At 42.7% G+C, this 22,146-nt stretch overlaps 1 protein-coding gene across 1 annotated transcript; it reads left to right on the top strand.

Moving 5' to 3' along the window:
• The first annotated feature begins 20,175 nt into the window (after positions 1-20,175).
• Positions 20,176-22,146, top strand: jun (Jun proto-oncogene, AP-1 transcription factor subunit). The gene has a single exon (XM_079350999.1). It carries the CDS (start codon positions 20,628-20,630, stop codon positions 21,576-21,578), a length of 951 nt encoding a protein of 316 aa, XP_079207125.1. The 5' UTR covers positions 20,176-20,627; the 3' UTR covers positions 21,579-22,146.

Here is a 22,146-nt window from a genome sequence, read left to right as displayed (position 1 = left end):
TCATTAACAAAGGGCTCTCTTCAATTCCATTTATTAATAGTGTCTTAAGGCACTTTACCTGTCGCTCATTCCTGGGTACCTTCATTGTTCTAGCAGTTCATATCCCTGAACAAAATTGCTGTTTCTCTTGCAAGATTTGAATTTAAGAGATTTCCCAATCTGTGCTCATGCAGGGACAGTGCTGTCCAGCCTGACTTGCCCATAGTTGTCATTAACAAGTGGAACAGTGCAGTCTTATATATGCTGACTGCCTCTCCCCAAATGGGCTGTAGCTTAGTAAATTCAACATTTAGGATGTAGCACCTTTTCTGTAGCTGTTTTGCCTGATATTATATCTATTATTTGGGTCTTTATTGTTTACTGTTTTTAATTTCGCAAATTGAGGATTTGTTGCAGGTTTCAATTTAACCTGCACTGTTTGGATCCATCTACCAACAGTCTGCTAGAAAATCCATCTATCCATGTCCTGTTTGCCTTCACCAGAATGCTTCTCTGTAGTCAGACAGATTTGAGCGACTTTAGTGTGACTTTTTAGATACAGTGAAAATGTCACTCTCAGTGGAGACAGATAGACAGGAGCTCCACAGCTGAAACAGAATACCATCAGAGAAATCCTGGTACAGTCTGTGTGTCTGTGGAGGGTGGGTGGGGGGTTTAACTGTCACCCACATCAACAGCTGTCCGAATAATGCCCACCAACCCGCTGGCTCCATGTCCCCAGGCCTGCATGTTTCAGGGCTAACCGAGGCTAACTGAATACAAGAGAAGGATTAAGCACCTGGACTTCAAGCAGAGCCGCCTGTCAGCTAACACATGAGACACGTCATCACCTGGATAAGTGAAGGGGGAAGGAAAGGGGAGAACAATAAAATGAGCACAAATGACACAGAGAGAAGAGATACAGTAAGGAGATCCAAGAAGACTCCCAGAATGTAGACTTGCTCGTGGTACTTATAGTCTCTAATGTCCCTTTTTTTTAACCAAGCCGTAAACCCTGAGCTTGCCTGTGTTTCTTTTTTTGAACTCTTTATTTATACTTTTCTTTTATAATAGTGAGATGTCCAAGTGAACACAGTGTTAGACTAAAAATCCTCTCCCCACCCACCCAAACATAAATAACGGATATATCATTGTACACAATAAAAAACTTTTCCACACATATACAAATAATACAAAACAAAAGAAAGAAGGCCGTCCATCTAATAAGAATACGTCATCGTGCTAACGGTGATGTAAATGCCATAGCATTTGATTGTTACGACGTATGTCTGACAGCTGGTACGTCAAACAGCACTATAGGGGTTCAGGACATATTGTTTTCTTAAAAAGGATGTCCAGAAGCTACACAGTGAGTTGCAAGACCAGAACATATGGCTCATTCCCTAGCAAAGACCACGCCACAACTATAGATGTTTAAAATACAATATTTAATGATCGATCATATGATTGATGAAACAGATGAATATATGCTAAGGTGATGATTAAGATGGAGGAGGACATTGTGGGTTGGTTCTCGGCGACCCGATCACCGGACACAGCTTTTTTTTGGCTGTTGGGACATGGAATGTCACCTCACTGGGGGGGGGAGCCTGAGCTTGTGCGGACGGTTGAGAGGTACCAGCTAGATATAGTCGGGCTCACCTCCATGCATGGCTTGGGCTTTGGGTCATGACCAAAAGAACAAAGTCAATTTGGAGTCCATAGTCTTATTTCCAATGCATATCTGATTTCACAAGGATCATTGTCGAAATCAGATTGTAGTCCTCGACGAGGACTGCGCTTGTCAGGAAGGCAAGGGGGAAGGATTTAGCCTGCGGAATAAGACAATAACGTGGTTGAGGTAGCCAAAGACAGTGAGGAGCTGGCTTTTGTTGCATCTATCTGCTGGAAATAGCAGGGAAGAAGAAGAGGCAGAGTGATTTGCTGTATTTATTATCTTCAGGTGGTTGATGTATGCATGTGCGTGGCTAGGTCAGCACAAGTGATGACACTGTTGATGCCTGGCATGTGTGGGCCATTAGAGGCTAAGAAGAGGTCTATGATCAGCGTAAAGTATTTCCTTGTGGCTATATTTGCCTGATTTGGGAATTCTGAAGACTGAAGATTGAAGCAGACTGAAGAGTGTGGCTATGTGAGGAGCTGCTTGGATGAAGACTATGAGTGAAGCCTTTAAGAAAAGTGTAAACGAATCTCTATGTAGATGTTTTCTGAGAGCTGTGAACAAAGTAGCTCAATGGTTGAGCCCAGGCCTACTGACGGTCGCTGTTGTTGGAGCCTAGCTTTATGCCATTGTGGTGGAATAGGAGCCCTTCGTCTTTGGGCCTCGGTGGGAGGTGAGCGGCATTCTAGTCCCTAAAGCCAAGCTCAGTGCATACGTCACCGTGATGGGAAGCTAGCTTCTGCAGAGTGGCGAGGAGAGGATTGGTTCCAGGTGCTGTGGCTAGGCCTGTTGCTTCTTCGGTTTGGGTGACCCGCTGACTATAGAGATGAGGCCAGGGACCCGCTGGGATTCTTTAGGGAGGTTTGAAGAGATGGCGGAGCGGCGGTATGCTAGACACGGGCTGAGAAACGTATCTACTAAGATGATGGACTGCTGTTTGACTGCTGTTCGCAGGGTGGATGGTAACTGGTTTGGAACAACTCGTCATGCAAAAAGATCCTTAATAAAAAACGACCCCTTTCCTGTGCCATAATTTAGACGCAGGATCCACCAGAGCTGAAGTGAAAAAAGGGTTTGAAGGCTAAAATGTTTCACTGTAGCCAGCTTTAGATACAACATACGCAGTTAATGTAAATATTTGAACAAAGGAGTGTGTCGTAAGCATGCTGGGGCATTTTTCTGCACATTGGTATGTCCTCTCCGCCTCAACAAGCAGAAGTATAACAGAAACATTATTTATGGTCTTGTTTTTAGTACATTGCTGCTCGGTTGCTCAATTTTATTGCCAATGTTTTCTTCCCTTTATGTTGGTGTGTGAGACAGAATTATCACGTGTTAGTCAGACTTTTAATATAAATATAAATAACAGGAGAAAAGAGAGGAGCTGAGGGTCTCTGAATGTGACGGTGTGTGAGGACTGTCTCTCTCTTTCTGTCCTCTGTCCTGCATGTTCACTGTTTGTTAAAGTTTGTTAAAGATATGACCAGATAATGATGAAGATAAAACATCTGCACTGAAACATCTGCTGCCTGAAGGGAGGTGGATACAGTAAGGGTGAAAACAGAGGAGACACAGTGAAGATACTGAGGGGACGAGAAGAGGAGAAAAGGAAAACAAAGAAAGAGGAACAGAGAGCTGCAGAAATTAACTGATATCAATCTGTAAACCTGCACAGAGAGATAAGACTCAGATAAAAACTAAGATCAGGAGCATAGTCACACAGACACACACTATCAGCCTTTCATGCAAAGCAGTTCAGTTTTACAACAAGGACAACAAACACAGATGAAAGCAGGCAAAAGGGACAGTAAAACAAAGATGGAGGTTAAAAAGGAAATGTTCAAACAGAGGGGAAAGGTTTTTTAAAATATACAAATTGAAAACAATTTCCACTAGTTCTAAATAAAGTTCATTATAAAATGTTCAGAGTTGAGGAGGCTGGTGCAGATCCCAGCTCTTAGGGGACAAAAAGTTATACATGAACAGGTCACCTGTCAATCGCAGGGCTGTTATTTAAAGACAGGCAAACACTTTTTTGGTACTGTTTTGGGTCCTTTTTGTGTGTACTGCACCGTTTGGGAAATGAAAAACACAGAATAATAGCAATTCAGTACAATGAAGGGTGATTGTCCCACCCATTCCCTTTTCTCACACTTTTCATCCATGAAGGCCTTTGCGACAGAATGTAGTTATAAAAGTAACATGAAGTCAGATCAGATTAATTTTCTCTCTCGTCTCTTCTTCTGTAAAGATCAGAAGTCACCAGAAACATTAAAATCTTCCAACAGAAGCTGTAAAACGTTTTGTGCTCTTCCTGAAATGTGTCTGTGTGTGTATGTTTCAGGACGTCATAAGAGGAAACAGCTGCATGGACCTAGGAGGCTTGATATTTGGGTGATAACTTCCAACTTCTCAGACGGAAAGTTTGGAGCGAAGCTCAGGAAGTGGCTCTTGGAATGGCAGGAAGGTAAACACAGCATCAGGTGCATAAAGAGACTCACACACACACACACACACACACACACACTTCTGTTAATATCTGTTGTGTTCTTTATTGGACTGAAATGATACACGTTGAGCATGTTTGTGCATCACAGCTGCATGTTGACATTTATATGAGCTCATGTTACACCTGAACGCACACACACACACACACACACACACACACACACACACACACACACACACACACACACACACCAATCCATCTGTCAGCAGTCTATCAAATCTTCTGTTTGTTCTCTATAAAAAAACTCCACCTCAGGCTGCAAAAAGAGGAGTAGGACATGCAGAGTGGAGCTTGAAGGAACTGAAGAGAGGAGGTGCAGAGAGTCCTTCTGCTGAGTTGACAGAAAATGCACAGGTGTGTCCTAAGAAAACCTCATCGCCTGCTGCATGTGTCTAACTCTCTTAAGCATTTGCAGGCAAACTAAAGCCTTTCAGGCATGCAAGTTTCTATAAAATGTAAAGACAAGTCAATCTTCCTGACTTTCCTGTTCACACAACAACCTCCCTCACTGCGAATGGAAGGGGCGGGGTCTCAGTTGGCAATCTGTGATGTTAAAAAGGACAAAGTGGACAGGTGGACGAAGCGCTTATTGGCAGATTTATGCCTGAAAGTTCATGAAGTTGTTTTCTGCAGTTGATGATACAGGGCGGCATTTAAAGAAGGTGATAATAAATCACTATCAGTCAGATTTCATGATTTATTGAAATCTTTGTTAACAACACATCAATTCAAGTGAGGTCGACTAATAAACTAAGCAGTAGTCCATCCATCCATTCCTTCTCTCTTATACACAGCTATGTCACCTTGACTGTAACCTTTTGTATAATTGTGTTGGTTAACTTGACAAAAGTGGCTTAGGTCTCCTACGTCGTGTAAACTGGAAAATGTAGTTCCTCTGAACATGAAGATTTTTCGCACATGATTACAGTTCCAGTCAAACACCATGAGTGAGTAGGTGGGCTACAACAACAGTGGTGGACACCAGAGTTCTATTTGTGAAAATGTCGACCGTCATTACACTTAACAACTGTCAGGTGGAAACTGAGACCAACAAATTCTCAGTAACTTACGCTAGGGATCCTTTCATGCCTGCCAGGTGGGCGGTTCATTAGCGTGTGACATCATGTGAAAATTGTGATCTCAGTATTTAACTTTTTGTTTCTTACATGAAGCAGCCTGGTCTGTCTGTCTGTCTGTCTGTCTGTCTGTCTGTCTGTCTGTCTGTCTGTCTGTCTGTCTGTCTGTCTGTCTGTCTGTGTGTGTGTGTGTGTGTGTGTGTGTGTGTGTGTGTGTGTGTGTGTGTGTGTGTGTGTGTGTGTGCTTGGTTAGTGTGTGCGTTTGCATGCGATGTAATGTGAGGCCTCCACGAGACTAAACTCTGCCATCTGTAAATTTCATGACTTGGTTTTCAGAGAGAGAGAGAGAGGGTGCCGTCTGAGGACACATTGGTTTCGCTTCTCTCAAACCCACACAGACACGCACACACACACACTATGTCCCCATCCTGAAACCATTTCACTCGCACACAATAAACATACACGTACTGAAGGTGGTGCATGTCAAAGCAAACCACAGAAACCTCCTCTTCTCTGACGTCTCATACCTACAGATAACCAGCAGACATAGATAGTGTGTCAGACGTCCTGTCCTTCATTTCTTCATCCTTCAATCTGCATACAAACCAAATGGTGAAGATCAGACTTGCATAAATGAAGATGAGAGACACATTCAGTCTGAATATAAAGACGAACAGTCACAGAGGGGAAAACGCACAGCTGTGTTATTATACCCCAAACCCTGCCTGACAAACACACAGATTTGGTAATTAGTGCCTGTTAACTGGCTCATTTACAACCATTACTCCTGAACGTTTCCTCTCATTCTCTTTAAATGTTTGTCAGTCAGCAGATGTCACTCACACTCGACTGTTTGACAGACACTTTCAATTAAATCATTAAAGTTAATTTATCAATCAGGTACATACCTGTCCCACCTTTAATCTGTTCACTAATGAGAGCTGAGAAGTCATGACAAACCTAAACGTACCATTTATCTATAACAGCTACACATTTCAAGTTTGAATCTGAACTCAGCTCAGAGGAGAAAATGTTTTGTTTAGAAATTAAAATTTTACAGGAATGACTGTACCTGTTAAGAGAGAGAAGGTCCACTGTTCCTAAATGCACTGGTTAAAGTGCCCTGCTAAGCCTCTCATGGCTTCATTTTAATATTGTTAATCTACAGCTGCTTGCTGCTGATTCTGTGCTAAAATCCTAAAAAATAACAGAATATCGAGTGAAACTTGTCGATAAATTTAGCAGATTAAAATTGTTTGTTGCAAAAATTAAATTAATTTTAAGGGAAAACACATTTGATTTAGATACATACCTAATAATAAATTAAAACTGCAAGCGGTAGTAAACTATGTGTGTCATGGTCTGGTTCAGTTAGTACCCTCCCACTTGTGTGTGGCATACATTACAGAGTCCATCAACTCAGGCATCATTCTCCCTTAGTCGTCTCCACTCGGTGCAGGCTTTTTCTTTGTGGATAAAAAAGATAATTCACTTCGACCATGTATCGATTACAGGGGTCTCAATCACATTACTGTTAAAAACAGATACCCATTACCGCTCATTAGCTCCGCTTTTGAACCCCTTCATGGGGCCACCGTGTTCACCAAACTCGACCTTCGCAATGCCTACCACCTCCTTCGCATCAGGGAGGGGGACAAGTGGAAGACAGCGTTTAACACTCCTCTTGGCCACTTCGAGTATTTAGTGATGCCTTTTGGGTTGACCAATGCCGTGTTCCCAGCACTGGCAAATGATATTCTTAAAGACTTTTTGAACCACTCGTTGTTCGTGTATCTGGATGACATTTAGATTTTTTCTTGGACCCTGGATGAACACATTATTCACATCTGGAAGGTTCTTCAAAGACTCTTGGACAATCGACTGTTTGTTAAAGCAGAAAAGTGTGAACTCCACTCATCTTCTGTGTCATTTCTGGGATGCATTTTAGAGAGCGGGCAGGTGAGGACTGATTTTGCTAAGGTCAAGGCGGTGATGGAGTGGGACACTCGCAAACAGCTGCAACGGATCCTGGGTTTTGTTCATTTCTACCACCGATTCATCAAGAACTACAGCCAGGTGGAAACACCTCTAACCAAACTTGCATCTCTCAATGTTCCTTTTGTTTGGCACCCATTCTCGTGCAACCGGACCCCAAGAGACAATTCATTATGGAAGTGGACGCTTCTGACATTGGCATGGGTGCGGTACTTTCACAACGAGCATCAGGGGACCAAAAACTACACCCTTGTGCTTTCTTTTCTCGTAAATTGTCACCAGCTGAGAGAAACTATGACATCGGTAATCGGGAGTTGCTGGCAGTGAAATTGGCGTTGGAAGAGTGGCGACACTGAGTGGCTAGAGGGAGCAGAGACACCATTTGTGGTTTGGCCCGACCCCAAAAATGTATCTTACATTCAGACTGCTAAGAGACTTAACTCTAGACAAGCGTGTTGGGCTTTGTTTTTCACAAGTTTTCATCTTACGGTTAGCAAGAATGTAAAACCAGATACGCTGTCTATACAATTTTCCAAAGACAATGAGACTCTCGATCTCCCTGATGCCATTTTACCCTCGTCATGTCTGGTTGCTTCTGTCACTTGGGAGATTGAATCGGTGGTGAGAACTGCCCAGAGGTCACACCCCGATCCTGGTGGGAGTCCCTATAACTGCCTGTTTGTCCCTGATTCTGTTCATTCCCAGGTTCTCCGGTGGGGGCACTCCTCCAAGCTCTCATGCCACCCGGGGGTGGCTCGGACATTGGACCAACTGAAAAGACACTTCTGGTGGCGGACTATGAGTTCAGACGTTAAGGGGTTTGTTTTAGCATGCTCAGTCTGCTCCCGGAGTAAAGCTTCTCACCGTCCCCCGGTTGCTCTTCTCCATCCACTCCCAGTGCCTGGCCGTCCGTGGTCCCACATCGCCTTAAACTTCATCACCGTCTACCTCCATCTGAAGGTAACACAGTTGTACTCACCATGGTTGATTGTTTCTCGAAGTCTTCACATTTTGTTGCTCTCCTGCCATCTACCACAGAGACTGCCGAACTGTTTACGGTCCATGTCTTCAGACTTCATCGAATCCCTGTTAACATTGTTTCGGACCCTGGTCCACAGTTCACGTCACAAGTCTGGAGAGCATTCTGTCGGGCACTGGGAGCCACGGTCAGACTTTCATCTGGTTACCACCCTCAATCAAATGGTCAGACTGAAAGGACTAATCAGGACCTTGAGGCTACTCTCCAGTACATCTGCGCCCAGAAACCCACCACCTCCTCAGCCACAGGTATGGCACCCTTCCAGTGCACCTTGGGTTATTTACCTCCTTTATTTCCCAGTCAGGAACAGGACATTGCTGTTCCTTCCGTCTTGAACCACCTGCGACAGATCCGCAGGGTCTGGAAGGAGGCTCCAGCGGCTCTGCTGAGAACTAGGGAACGGTCAATCGGATTATGGACATCCGTTGCAGGGGCCAAGGTTTCCAATTTCTGGTGGACTGAGTGGAGTACGGGCCAGAGGAGCGGAGTTGGATCTCCAGAGCACTGATTCTGGATCATTCTCTCATCCGGAATTTCTACCAGGCCAATCCAGGTAAAGCTGGAGGGCTATCTGGTTCGGTTAGTACCCACCCACTTGTGTGTGTTGTCTGTTTTCCCCTGTCGGTCTGCTCCTCTTGTGTCTACTCCCCTGGTCAAGATTTGCAGTAGGTGTGGTCTCCAGGTGCAGCTCATCATAAATTAGCTTCCGCATATAAACCGGCTACCTCCACTCAGTCGGTGCCGGATTACGATACCAACTCATAGTGGTATCGTACTTCGTATCAGGTTCTCGGGTAATCTTTGGATTCCTTGATGTTTTGTGGTTTTTCCGTCTATTTACCTTCCTCGTGTTTTTCCCCGCATCAGCTTCCTGCAAAGACCCACCTGCTCCTCCGTCTACCTGTCGACCTGTCGTCTGCTGTTCATCTCATCTGTATTCACCTCATGCGTTCGGGATTCGGGATTTTGGATCACCAGGACTGTCACTAGGATTTACATTGCTGCACTGCTCACGGATGAGCTGGGACTTTCGCACATTCATTCCACTCGTGTCACTTCATTGTGTTTATTAAAATTATTGTTAAAACTGATTAAGCTGTCTCTGAGTCATGTGTCTGGGTCCAAACCGTCAGTGAATCGTAACAATGTGCATGTCAAGTGTGTGATGCAAATTTGGCAAACAGTGAAAATGTAAAGTTCCTGTCTGATCTCTGCTCAGCTGTTTGGTTGTAGTTGTATTTAAGTTGTAGTTGCCTGTACCTGTAACATAATTATTATACGTTTATAGTTCCTAACCAACTGAGACCATCTTTACTCAATGAATGAATGAATGCAGAGTATGCCTCTCATTGTAACAGTGTTATCAGACTCCTATAGAACAAACAGTTGTTTATAAGAACCTCATCATGTATTACTACCTGACCTTCAGCACCTCAGATATGTTCTAAACACATACATAGAGTCCGCTGAGCCTCTCTGTCTTTACTCAACACACTCACACAGTTAGAATGTGGGATTAGAGCTGTGGCCCTTCACCTTAACAGAGAGAGGCGCGATGCAGAAAGGAGAGTCTGAACTCTCCATTGCTGTGTGTGTTTCTCAGCAGCAGAGTTTCGACTGAAACGTTTCTGTTCCTCTCTGACAAACCAGTCTGACTACACACACAAAAACACACACACACATTTATAGCAGAGAGATTTCTCACGACCGGAGCTGCTCTGAGCAAATACAGATTAATGGTTGGCTGAGAGGATGGAAGTGCATTCCACAGAGTTAGCCACTGATTGCAGCACTCCTCTCTCTCTCTCTCTCTCTCTCTCTCTCTCTCTCTCTCTCTCTCTCTCTCTCTCTCTCTCTCTCTCTCTCTCTCTCTCTCTCTCTCTCTCTCACACACACACACAAATACGCACACACAGACACAGCAGGATTCTAAGGACTGCAGTGAGAAATCAGAGACAAGCTGCACATGATCCTCAGAGACAATAATATGGAACATTAGACACAAATACTAAAGTCACACTTTATATCAACTCTGAGCATTAACAACGTGACAAACAGTTCACTCAAGATTCTATGTCGTTCAGCATATTATCTGGTCAAGTCTTAATCTGGTCTGGAGATATCAAAATATCTATTTTTAAAATCCCAGTTTATTTTGTCCAAGAAAAAGTCCAAATAAATCTGCAGCTCCTGCCAGGGATTTACAAAGAGATTACATTTCAAAGTCAGTTGGGATGTAAGGTGATGTATTGAATATATTTGGCTCAATCAAAAGTGTATTTACATTTTATAAATCTGCTCTTTTTACTGACAGCATGTTGGTAATATTATTTACTTTGTTTATTTCAGACAAAACAACATGTACAATATGTAAACACATTGCATTAGAATGGCAGTATTTATATTAGGAGAAGCCTGCATTGGAGCGAATGTTTCAGAACCTCTGTTTCTACTGTTCTTAGGTTTATTCTGCCAGCAGACAAAGAGCCCATTTATCTAGGCCTACAGGGAGGGAGGGGGGAGGCTGAGGGGGAGAGGGAGAGGACTGAGAGCCAGCTGGGGGAGGAGAAAAGGACGGTTGACAGAAGAACTTTCCAAAACAGCAAATCCTGGAATGTGAGTGGAAGGTGCCACATATCTCAATATATTTGTTTCTTGGTTGTTGTGGCAACAGAATGACCAACATGTTTATTAACCAATCCCAGAGCAGGGAGCAAGGAAAGGGAAATACCCACAGATACAGAACAAAATATTATTTGATGTAAATGTATTACACTACAAAATAGATCGGACAGAGTTTCACTGACACATGTGCATGCACACACACACATCAGTATAGGCTCTGATCACCTGTACAACTAGATGTCCTAGTATTTCAATAGGATCATTATACCAGCTAGGTCCAGGTTTGACATCCTGTTAGCAAGGATCAGTACCAGGTCCAGCTGTTAGCTATAGGATAAAAGGATTTCTCTTGTGGCGCTGTTTCAACTGGGCAATCCTGTATGTGTGTCTACACTTAGTGACAGATTCATTGTATAACAAGTCACAATAAAAGTCACTGAAATCTGTCTGACTACAGTGCTATATGGTGCTAAACTAAACACGTTTTACACCTGAATGTAAACACGTTAGTGTGATTAATGTCAGTATATGTCATTGTCAATTCTTGTCTTTGCATTGATTTTGTGTTGAAAATGTAAAATAACTATGAAATAAACTGCTGTTTTGTCTTGTAATGTATGTATTTATCACATGATGTGATCACATTAGATATAAGTGATGAATCTCTTTATGTGACAATATGATGAGCATTTGATCTCGGACAGAACTCTTCATGGTTTGATCTCCTCCACAGCAGCTCTCTATATTGATCTATGATCAGGTTACTCTGCGGTCTCAAAAGAACAGCAGAAAAGAAGTGTGTGTGTGTGTGTGTGTGTGTGTGTGTGTGTGTGTGTGTTTGTGGGTGTGTGGGTGTGTGCCATGACTCTGGTTTCAGAGGATTAGATCAAGTACACTCTGATGTATCGTATCGCCAATAAAACCTGAATATGATCTTTAACATAATAAAATAAAACTCCTGACTCATCTAAGAGTCTCTACCTGTTAATATTCAAGTCTTCTTCTACTTCAACTTATTTGTCCTTGCTGTCTTCTTTCACTATGGCTGTGTCTGAAATCACACGGTAGGCCTGTATACTCTGTATACCTGTATATATATAGGATATTTGCAATTTAATTTTTAATTTGATTGTATTGTGAGAATACATTATCTTTTATGTTAAATCTCAAATTCACGATGCTATTTATCGTCGGTAACGGCAGGCAGAGCGTCCATAATGCTTTTTCTTTATGTTGAGGATGAGCGCAATAGTCAACTAAGCTTGTCACCGTCAACACCGTCTAGCAGTTTATAGTTTGGCTTACACATTGTGGAACAGGCAGTGTCTTAAATCAAGCCAGGTGTTTGTACGGAGTGTCTACTCCTTGGTCTACCAAGACCATTGTTATTGAATTCTATAACAGACTGATCTCAGACTAGTTTGATGCTAGGTTGATTCTAGCTTATCCAACGTACCTCAAATTAGAAATAGCCATGTGACCTTCAATTCAATTAAATTTAAAACACTTTATTTGTCTCCAAGGGGCAATTCAAAGGCACACAGAGCAGTAAATGAACAACAATGCAGCTATACTAAAAATGCAACCAAAGATAAACTGTCAACTAAAGAAAAGACCTTTAGTCTAGCATGTTGCTAAAGGCGTACTAACAGTCAGGTTAGTGCAGAATATACTGTTTGATTGTAGACAGGATGTTAGTTTTTGGTGTCAGACAGCATTTATCTTCCTATTCATTCTCTTTCTCTTTGTCTTCTTCTCTTTCCATTAATGTGGAACATACACTCTCCCTTTCTCTTTGACTGATCTGCTGTTCAACATGAAACAATCTGAGTCTTGCTTCCTCCCCCATTACTGCATCAAAAACCACCAGTTCCAAACACACACACCTACATGCTGAAACACACATATCACTCCCTTACACCCTCCACCACAACACACACACCAAAATAACAGAAACACACACGCCGTTGTGTGGTTTGTCTGCAGAGGTAAATGGAGTGGAACAGGTTAGCACTGCTGCTGTGCAGAGTCCCACCTGTACAAACACACACACACACACACACACACACACAGTGCTCCATCTGGACTGGGGCAGTGTGGGTTTTAATAGCTATCGATCATTTTCCCTGGTGACACACACACACACACACACACCTTGCTGTTACAGGCTTAACAGAGGCAGCCTGAGACACACACACACACACAAATACATGCATGCACACACATAGGCTACAGAATATACTGTGCAGTGTCGAAAAGGCAATTTACTTGTTGTTTTTAACTCTTGTCATAACCCAGCTGTGTGTGTGTGTGTGTGTGTGTCCTAAATTAGTTTATTAAATTAACATAATGAGGAACTGTCTCACTTCAGATTAAATCTCTTTGACAAAACAAATAAAAACTTTTGCAAACACACTCATATCCTTGTCTTTCAAACATCACACTAGCCGTTCTCTGGATAAAAAGGAGATTGTGGCTTTAAAGTGAGAAATACTGCTGTCTGAGTCCACTCTTATCCCTGATGATGTCATCGGGTGAAGTACGGTGCCCTTAATGGGTCAAAATGAGCAAAAGCGGATCGATATCCTGTAACACTGCAAGCAGAAAATCTGAGCTGTGATTAGTCAGCTCATTAGAGACCATTAATTGTCAGAGCTCTAAGGCTGCTGGGAATCAGAGTTCACTTTATAAGCAGATACATTAAAACACAGAGAGAAAGAGTCATTGATTTTCTTGTATTGGGTCACTTGTCTTTAGCTGAGTCCTTGCTCTGAGGCTGCCAGCAGAGTCAATAAGGATAATGAAACAGGTGATTGAGAACTAAGAGAAGGACAAAATAAATGAAATTCACATCATCAGACTTCTATGTGATTTAGGTAAGTATGACACAAATATTTGAATGAAAAGGTTTTTTCGACTTGTTTAATGTTCCCTGTATTTGTTTATATTCGGGCATGGCTTTTCTGTAATATTTATGACATCATTATTCCACAAAAGGTCAAAGATAAATGCTGGGCCAATCAATAACGTGTTTCTAATAATATGGAGCGGGTTAAATTGCCATTTGTTACGTTTTAAATCAACAGAATGATGCTGACATATTGAAACCCATCAGTGCAAAACAAATCAACTACGTCATCCCATAAAAAAATTATGTTGAATTTATGTTGAACTAAAGGGAAAATATCAACACAATACCAACACATAGCTTGTCGTCTTCAGTTTTTGCCATCACCATTCTGTGCAATTTAGTGTGCAGAATTCTGCCTTGTTCTTTTTATGGATATGACATTACATCATACTCAGTGCTGTAATGAAACAGGAGTCCATATCGCTTTTATTGGTTTGTATTTTGACTGGTATCCCATGGAAGTCCAAAAAATTTGATTTGGAGGCAACGCTTCAGACATGTACACACACAGTGCACTCCTAGATTTGACTGAAAACAATACAACAAAGCCGCCGCCTGTTTCCTTCATAGAGGAAATCCTGCTCCCTGTAACAACGCTGATAGGACAGAGGAGGAGAAGGAGATAAGAGGGGCGAGGGGGGGAGTGTGTGTGGGTATGGAGAAGGTCAGTACTAGAGGAGAATATCTGGCATCCAATTTAGAGGAGGGAGTGATCAGGGTGAGAGTAAGGAGATAGGGAAAGGTGATGAGATGTACGAGTAGGCTAATGGGAGAAAAAGTACAAGACTGTCAGCCTTTATAACCTCTCATTTACTGTGATTGGCTGAAGGAGAGCTAATATGTCTATAGACTGGTATAGTAATGACGTATTTTTGTAGGCCAACCCGAAAAAATGGCGCCGGTGGTTCCTACGTAAATTTGTCTATGGGATTTTTGCGTTGGATTTTGGATCATTGCAGAAAATAAGCTCTGTGTCAAACACACGTTTCTGACGCGTTGTTGTTTTGTTTAGTGGGATAATCTTTACAGATGAACATCATTTATATGAAGTTTGAAGAGTTAATGCAGCCGAGAGAAGTAAAAAGCTAACGTTATGCGCTGGCGAACTACACCGCGGTCAATTTATAATGACGTCACGACCGTTATGCTTCATCGATCTAATCAGTGGATTTGACAAGATAGCTAAACGTTATCTTAATAAGTTGTTTATTAACCTAATATTTGCAAGAGCACTGAAAAACATGACTAGAGGCTGTAAGGAGGATTAGGGAGAGCGTTCCCTGCGTGATGACGTTTAATGTCTGGGACAACCACTGTAGTTTCAGTTAGCTACTTGTTAGCAACCGCCGTTTAAAGTTTGCGTAAAAACTTTAAAAGTCACAAGTGGGGTCTTAGGTAACGTAGTTTTTCTCGTCTAACAAAACGTCAACATCTCTTCAGCTTGTGTCAACCACAGACCTTATTTCAGGCATCTAAACACAAACCCATTCAAAATCCCCATTGACTTTTAGAGTTAGGAACCCATGGCGCTAAAATGCTAACTCACTTCCTGGTTTTAGGACTCAAAACTACACCAGTCTATTAGGAGCGTCAACCAGGAGTGCTCTTCTGTTTGGTTCCAAACTTCAACACTCATATTAACTTTATCAGAGAAATGGAGCTAAAGTCACAGCTCCAAACTGGTTGTACATAGAGTCAGCTGACTCAACATGTCCTGTGTCTTCACGTCTGGTTCTCTCTTTGACTCTCCCCATGTTCTCCTGGTTTTCTTCTTCCATTTATACTGCTCCATTTCCTGGTCAAAGCCCATTGTTGGAGCACTGACAAAGACACAAAAACATTTTTCACCAAGTTCTAACATTATAATACTCAGAACGCACACACTAGACAAGTCGGTCAGCCCCTGAGCCCTACACCTGCTGTTTGTAGTAACCATTTCACAGACACAAGACAAAGCAGAAACGCATGATCAAACGTGACTTCAGAAGAAAAACAAATGTGTTGGATGATTGCCTTCACAGCTGGCTGTCCTGTTGTGAGTTCTGTTTTGCAGCAAAAAAATAAAAATAATAGGAAAAATAATATGGGTGAACTCCTGGCTAGCCCTCTCTAAAACAATCTAGTGTGTAGTCAGCGTTAGTCTGTACACAGACTAGAAAGTTAGAATCAGTTAGATTTGAGTCAGATTCCATGGATTTTTAAAATCCCATTTTAGTCACACTGTCACAATAAATTCACTTATTCACTTACACAAAGATGATGTACCCAGACTGTACAACTAAACCAGGAAGTGTGGGTCTAGGGTTTGTACTGTAGGTAAGATGCTCTCTTCAGACTGAAAAGACCTTATGTTTGAGTTCATGATGATGGTCTAAACAATGCACACTTGGTGGAGCCTGACACAGCTGCTGTGGCTGTCACTGTCACTGTTGTTTACAGGTTATAATAGTTACAAAGATGGTCACACTGGGGCAACATGACTGTGGTTCCCTCTAACTATACTCATAGAGACAGCCAGGGAAGAAAAGCAGAGCCACTTGATTTTGCAGGCTTCTAAATGTAACACTTTTTAAAGTTCATAAATCAGACCCAAGAGCTGACTCTGCACAGAGCTTTAAATAAATGACGAATTACTTTAAATAATGCATATTTGCTAAATTATTTTATTTAGGGCAGTGGGTGAAATCAGAGGCGAGGACCCCTGCTGAGAACCCCTACTTCTGATTCTTTATGCTCTTTAGCTTAGAAGAAAATCAGTCATGATTAGATGAAAGAGCCAGAGTGGATAAATATTTCAAAGTTTGCAGAAGAGCATTCAGAGAAAACACAGTGTCCTTTATTCTGCATCCAGTCATTTCATCTACAGACAAAAAGAAAAGGAAAGAAAATCCATGTTTTTTACAGCTTTCTGTAAACATACAGGTGAAGAAAAGACACCATGAAAATAAAGTAAAGTAAAGAAGAGGTGTGTTCAATGTCATGTGTAAGAACAAAGGAGCAATCTGAAATCCTTTGCATCATAATCAAAACGCAAAAGCCAGCCCATAGATAACGTAAATCAGACTTTATATACAACAGTACATAAAGACAACATTAGCAGCCATAAAAAGTCAGACGCTGCTGCTGTTTTATGATATGCTTCATCTCCAAAGGAGCCTCTCTGAGCCCACCAGCGCCATGGGGACTGATTTACTCGTCACACGGGTGGACATATTTAGACGCAGTGCAAAGCAGTAAAGCTGGCAGGGCAGAAGATGACCCAGACAGAGGGAGTGTTAGAAGGAGAGGGGAACACGTAAGAGTCAGCAGTTAACCTCCTGCCATTAAAGCAGCAGTGATTAGTGAGCACAGGCCAGGGGACAATGGACTGCAGAACACTAATTACACCTGACTGTGATAACAGAGCGGCTCTCTGGGTGTGTTTTATAGTGTTTGTACCTGGAGCTGATATAAAAGGTATGGGTTGTCTGCAGTGTGAACCCTAAAAGGTGCTATTAAATTTTTTTTGAAATAAATCTACTTTAATGTCTGAATAAGGACAGGTATACCAGAGGACACAATTGAAGTTTAATGCATTTCCTGTCTGTGTTTATAATACACTAGTCTTGATGTCACATTTTAGTACCATAAGTCTGACTAAATGTTAGAAGTTTTTTTTGTTTGTTTTCTAAAGGATAATTCATTAATGACCACCAACCACCGACCCCTGAGAGATCCACCACTGAGATGTAAGCCACAGGCGTCTCCAGGATTTCTGAGCCACATCAACAGGTTTCATATGGGCCCCTCCATAAAACTAGTCTATAACCACACCTTAATTACACAAATGATCCATTAAAAGATTTGAATTAAGGTTGTCTACATTTTCAGTAGAACACATTGTAAAAGGATCTAATCTCTTTTATTTTAAATCATCTATCTCTATCTATAACTTTTTCTTTTTAAAATAGTCGTCTTAAATTTATGATTTTTATTTAACCTTTATTTAACCAGGTAATTAACCTATTGAGATCAAGATCTCTTTCACAAGGGTGACCTGGCCAAGAGGGCAGCAGCACACGTCATGATTAAAACAGTTTACAGACAATAAGTTAAGAAAAAAAAAACAATTACAATGAGCAGATCAGTTTACAGATAAAGTGCATAGTCGTGATAACAGGTTACAATTCAGACACACAGACATTGTCCGATTGCCTCGCATTTTTTGTCCTTTAAGATCGAGCCAAAGGCTTCAAGTGAAATGAGGTCAGCCATTTTCAAGTCATTTTGGAGAAAGTTTCAGGTAGAGGGAGTTGGTATAATAGTATTATGATAACAATAACTTTCAACAGGGAGAAAGGCGTCTCTCTCATGTCCAGAGTGCTCCGGTCGCCTGTTTCCAGCACTATGTAATTTTGGCAATTGGCTGAGATCCACTTGAGAGCACTGGGTACGGCTTTATCACACTATAGTTCACACAACAGCCTTCAGCTATAAAACTGAAAGTTAGCCCATCTCTGCACTATTTGATACAATGGCTGTGGCTAAGAGGAAAGAGACAACTTTTACACATTAGAGAGAGTTTTAAGAAGCAGTTGGCTATTACAGCCACCTTGAAAGTGAAGATTCACACATTAACACATTTTTCTTAAGTCTACCCTGTTTGTAAACTGAGCACGCTTCATAATAACATAAAGCATGCTAGTGTTGTATTACAATGTTATGTCCTAGAGGTAATCGTGCTCAGGCACGGTTAGTCCTGATGCAGTGTGACCGCGGGCCGTGCTGTCCAGTGGGGGGGGAATCAGGCTTGAATGGTGTGGGACCATTTGTATGTCATGCTATGTGGTAAGCCTATCAATATTCACACTAGTCTATGTATGGTAAATGGACATGAGCTTGTATAGCGCTTTTCTAGTCTTCTGACTACTCAAAGCGCTTTTACACCGCAGATCACACCTACCCATTCACACTGATGGCTGATTATGTGGCCCATCTAGTACCTAACTCCATTCACGCACATTCATACGCCCCTGACGCAGCAATTTGGGGTTAAGTGTCTTGCCCAAGGACACATCGGACATGCTCCGATGTGAATCGAACCCTCAACCTTCCGATTGAGGGACGATGGCCACAGCAATGGCCCTTGTTAATATTTCTTATTAGCTCAAGTTCCTCTTCCGTCTTTTGGTCACAGTTCTCTCAGCAGGGCAAGTGATCACTATAGTTGTCTACAGTAAACAATAAATTATAACTGTTGTTGAGGCATTGGATTTTGTCCAATCACAAACAAGTCGTATGTCCCTATACCCTTATATAAATATATTTTGTTGCAGTTAAAATGTATTTCACATGAAATGAATTCCGCTGCAAGTCAAATATTTAAACAGTTGACCTTAAGGGCCTTTCTGTTTTCTTTGAGCTCCAACCTATAAAATGAGCACTGTTATTTACTCATCTTTACAATAAAACAAATGTAATAATTGTGCATCATTTCGTATAATATTGCTATTTTGAAGCGGCATGTTGTGAACTTGGTATGTAAAATAAATGATAAGTTATAGGCTATATATATCAGCCTATTTGGTATAGGAAACAATGGACGGCAGATTTAAAAATGTTGTCTCATGCAGTCTAGTTATCAAATTGATTTGCCTCACAGCCTAAGGCAAAGTAGGGGTTGTGACACACTGAGACAGGTTCGGGACATGCCTTCCAAACCAAACCAAAAAAACAAATAAACATTTTAATTTATTTTAAAGGCACATTTTAACCATTAATCTGAAAATACATACAAACAATTGGTTGAATTTATAATTCAACTATTTGTTAAGAAGGACCTATTCTGAAATAAAATTGATATAGATCTGTAAAAATCCTGTAGATATAAGTTTGCACATAACTGCAACAGGTGTCTGTCGCTCTTTTAATAAAAAATATACAGACATCATCTGTTTCTGTTGTATGTTCACTCAGTCCTACAGTTTAAACATGGAGGTGACTTGTGTTTACTTCATGTCTTTTTATAATAAATTACTAAATAGGCCTATAATGTAAATATATAGGGACAGTTGGGGACAAAAGTCTCTAGCACAGTCATTTTAGGAGTCCGAAGCAGAAATCTTTAATGACCCCTGGCCTAAGAAGATCATAAATGATTCTGACACTTAAATTACTGTCATGTCTGAGATCTGTCAGCTGTAATAATTACAGACTTTAGTGTGACTGTTCTGTGTAATTGAACGTGAATTAATTTACATTTTATAAGTGAGTAATATTACATCACATAGAGACAGAGTTTCGTTGTATATCATGAAATGACAACAAGGGTGAATTTATTGTCCCGCCTTCGACAGAAGCGCGGGTAACAAGATATTCAAAAACAATACGTAATCCAGCATTGCACTGCGCCTGCGCTCTCTTAGAGCATTACCTCATCCCACAATCCACCGCGAGATTCAGAATCTTCTGGGTGGTCGTCTAGGCAACGAGCTTTATCTACGGAGTGGGTCCCGCCCATAGTCCCGCCTCAAGACACGCCCTCCAGCCAATGAGAGAGCCGCGTCATGACATCATGGTTATTTTTAGCGAAGCAGCGGCAGCAGATAAGGTTAAGCCTGCACGCGACTCCGCTCAGACTGTACACACAGCAGAGAAGAGCACACATCTTCCTGTACCCTGAGAACCCGACACAGCTTGTAAAGTCTGTATCCCAGAGTATATTCACTGTTTACGGTTTTTTTTTTACCAACAGAGAGGACTTCTGAGAGAAGGGGATTAACCCGAAAGAGAAGCTTTTGTTTTTATTAGTTTGGTCTTCTACGCTCTCAAAGATGGAGACTACTTTCTATGAAGACTTCACTCAGCCAGACTCCTCATTTAGCTTTAGCGCCCCTAAAGCCCTGAAACACAACATGACCCTGAACCTGGCGGACCCCTTCAGCTCCCTTAAGCCGCACCTCCGAGCTAAAGCCGCGGACCTCCTCACCTCCCCGGACGTGGGTCTCCTGAAGTTGGCCTCCCCGGAGCTGGAGCGGCTCATCATCCAGTCCAGTAACGGCCTCATCACCACCACCCCGACCCCCACTCAGTTCATCTGCCCCAAGAACGTCACGGACGAGCAGGAGGGCTTTGCGGAAGGCTTCGTCCGGGCCCTGGCGGAGCTGCACCATCAGCACATGCCGGCCCCGGGGACCGTGAGCGACAGCTCGGCTGCACAGACCGTCGGTCCCGCCCTGCCGCCGGTGTCTTCCGCGGCCGGAGCTTCCGGCTACAGCAGCGGCTCCCAGCGCGCGGACTCTCCGGTCTATGAGGACCTGAACACTTTCACCCCGGCTATCAGCACAGTGTCGGCCCCCAACTACACTACCTCCGCCCCCACCATGTCATTCTCTTCTGCTCCGCCGCAGCTGCCCCTGTACGGGCAGCCCTCCTCCGCCCCGCTCGTCCGGCTCAGCGCGCTCAAAGAGGAGCCGCAGACTGTGCCTGAGATGCCAGGGGAGACACCTCCTCTGTCCCCCATCGACATGGAGAGCCAGGAGCGTATCAAGGCCGAGAGGAAGCGTATGAGGAACCGCGTCGCAGCCTCCAAGTGCCGGAAGAGGAAGCTGGAGCGCATCTCCCGCCTCGAGGACAAAGTGAAGACGTTAAAGTGTCAGAATTCGGAGCTCTCGTCCACTGCCAACCTGCTGCGCGAGCAGGTGGCCCAGCTCAAGCAGAAGGTGATGAACCACGTGAACAGCGGCTGTCAGCTCATGTTGACGCAGCAGCTCCAGACCTTCTGAGTGGGGTCCAGAACCGAAGAGAGACTGGATTGTGGAGAGTGCCTGTTTACTCCCACACTGGGACCGGATCTGGTATGATGTGGCGCCTCACTGACAGGACCGGGAGCCGCTCTGAGGTTCCTGGGTGACAGCTGCCTCCGCCTGCTGTGTCCCGCTAAGGGGACAGAATGATCCGGGGGGGGACACTTTCTGTTTTTACAGACCTGGACTAAAGTGTTCTTGATTTTACCCAGATCTGCACGGACCGGATCAGACCGTGAAGAAGACTCAGAGTGTGTGAGGATTTATTTACCCGCTGCAGGCAGACAGAGACTGAGAGAGAAAGTGATGAAGAGCCGGGTTATAGAGAGTTAATGCTATCTGAACTCTGAGCTTCTAAACACAAAACTGTCTTCATTAGAAGTGACTTCAAAACAATGTTTTTTGTCTGTGAACACCGATGAGGTTTCACTCATTGTTCATGTAAATCAGATCAAAACACTCTGACTTGTTTATCTTTGTTTTTGACTTGGCTTCACAAATGAATATCATGAATTAATTTTCAAGAAAATAAAATGTGGTAAACCGA

This window comes from Symphodus melops, assembly GCF_947650265.1.
Source record: "Symphodus melops genome assembly, chromosome: 8".
Lineage (NCBI taxonomy): Eukaryota > Metazoa > Chordata > Actinopteri > Labriformes > Labridae > Symphodus > Symphodus melops.
The sequence above is the reverse complement of the archived record's forward strand: the minus strand, read 5'-3'. Positions and strand labels throughout refer to the sequence as shown.

Bases quoted from the DNA above. Each gene is read 5' to 3' on its own strand.
- jun (XM_079350999.1), top strand. From the start codon at position 20,628: ATGGAGACTACTTTCTATGAAGACTTCACTCAGCCAGACTCCTCATTT.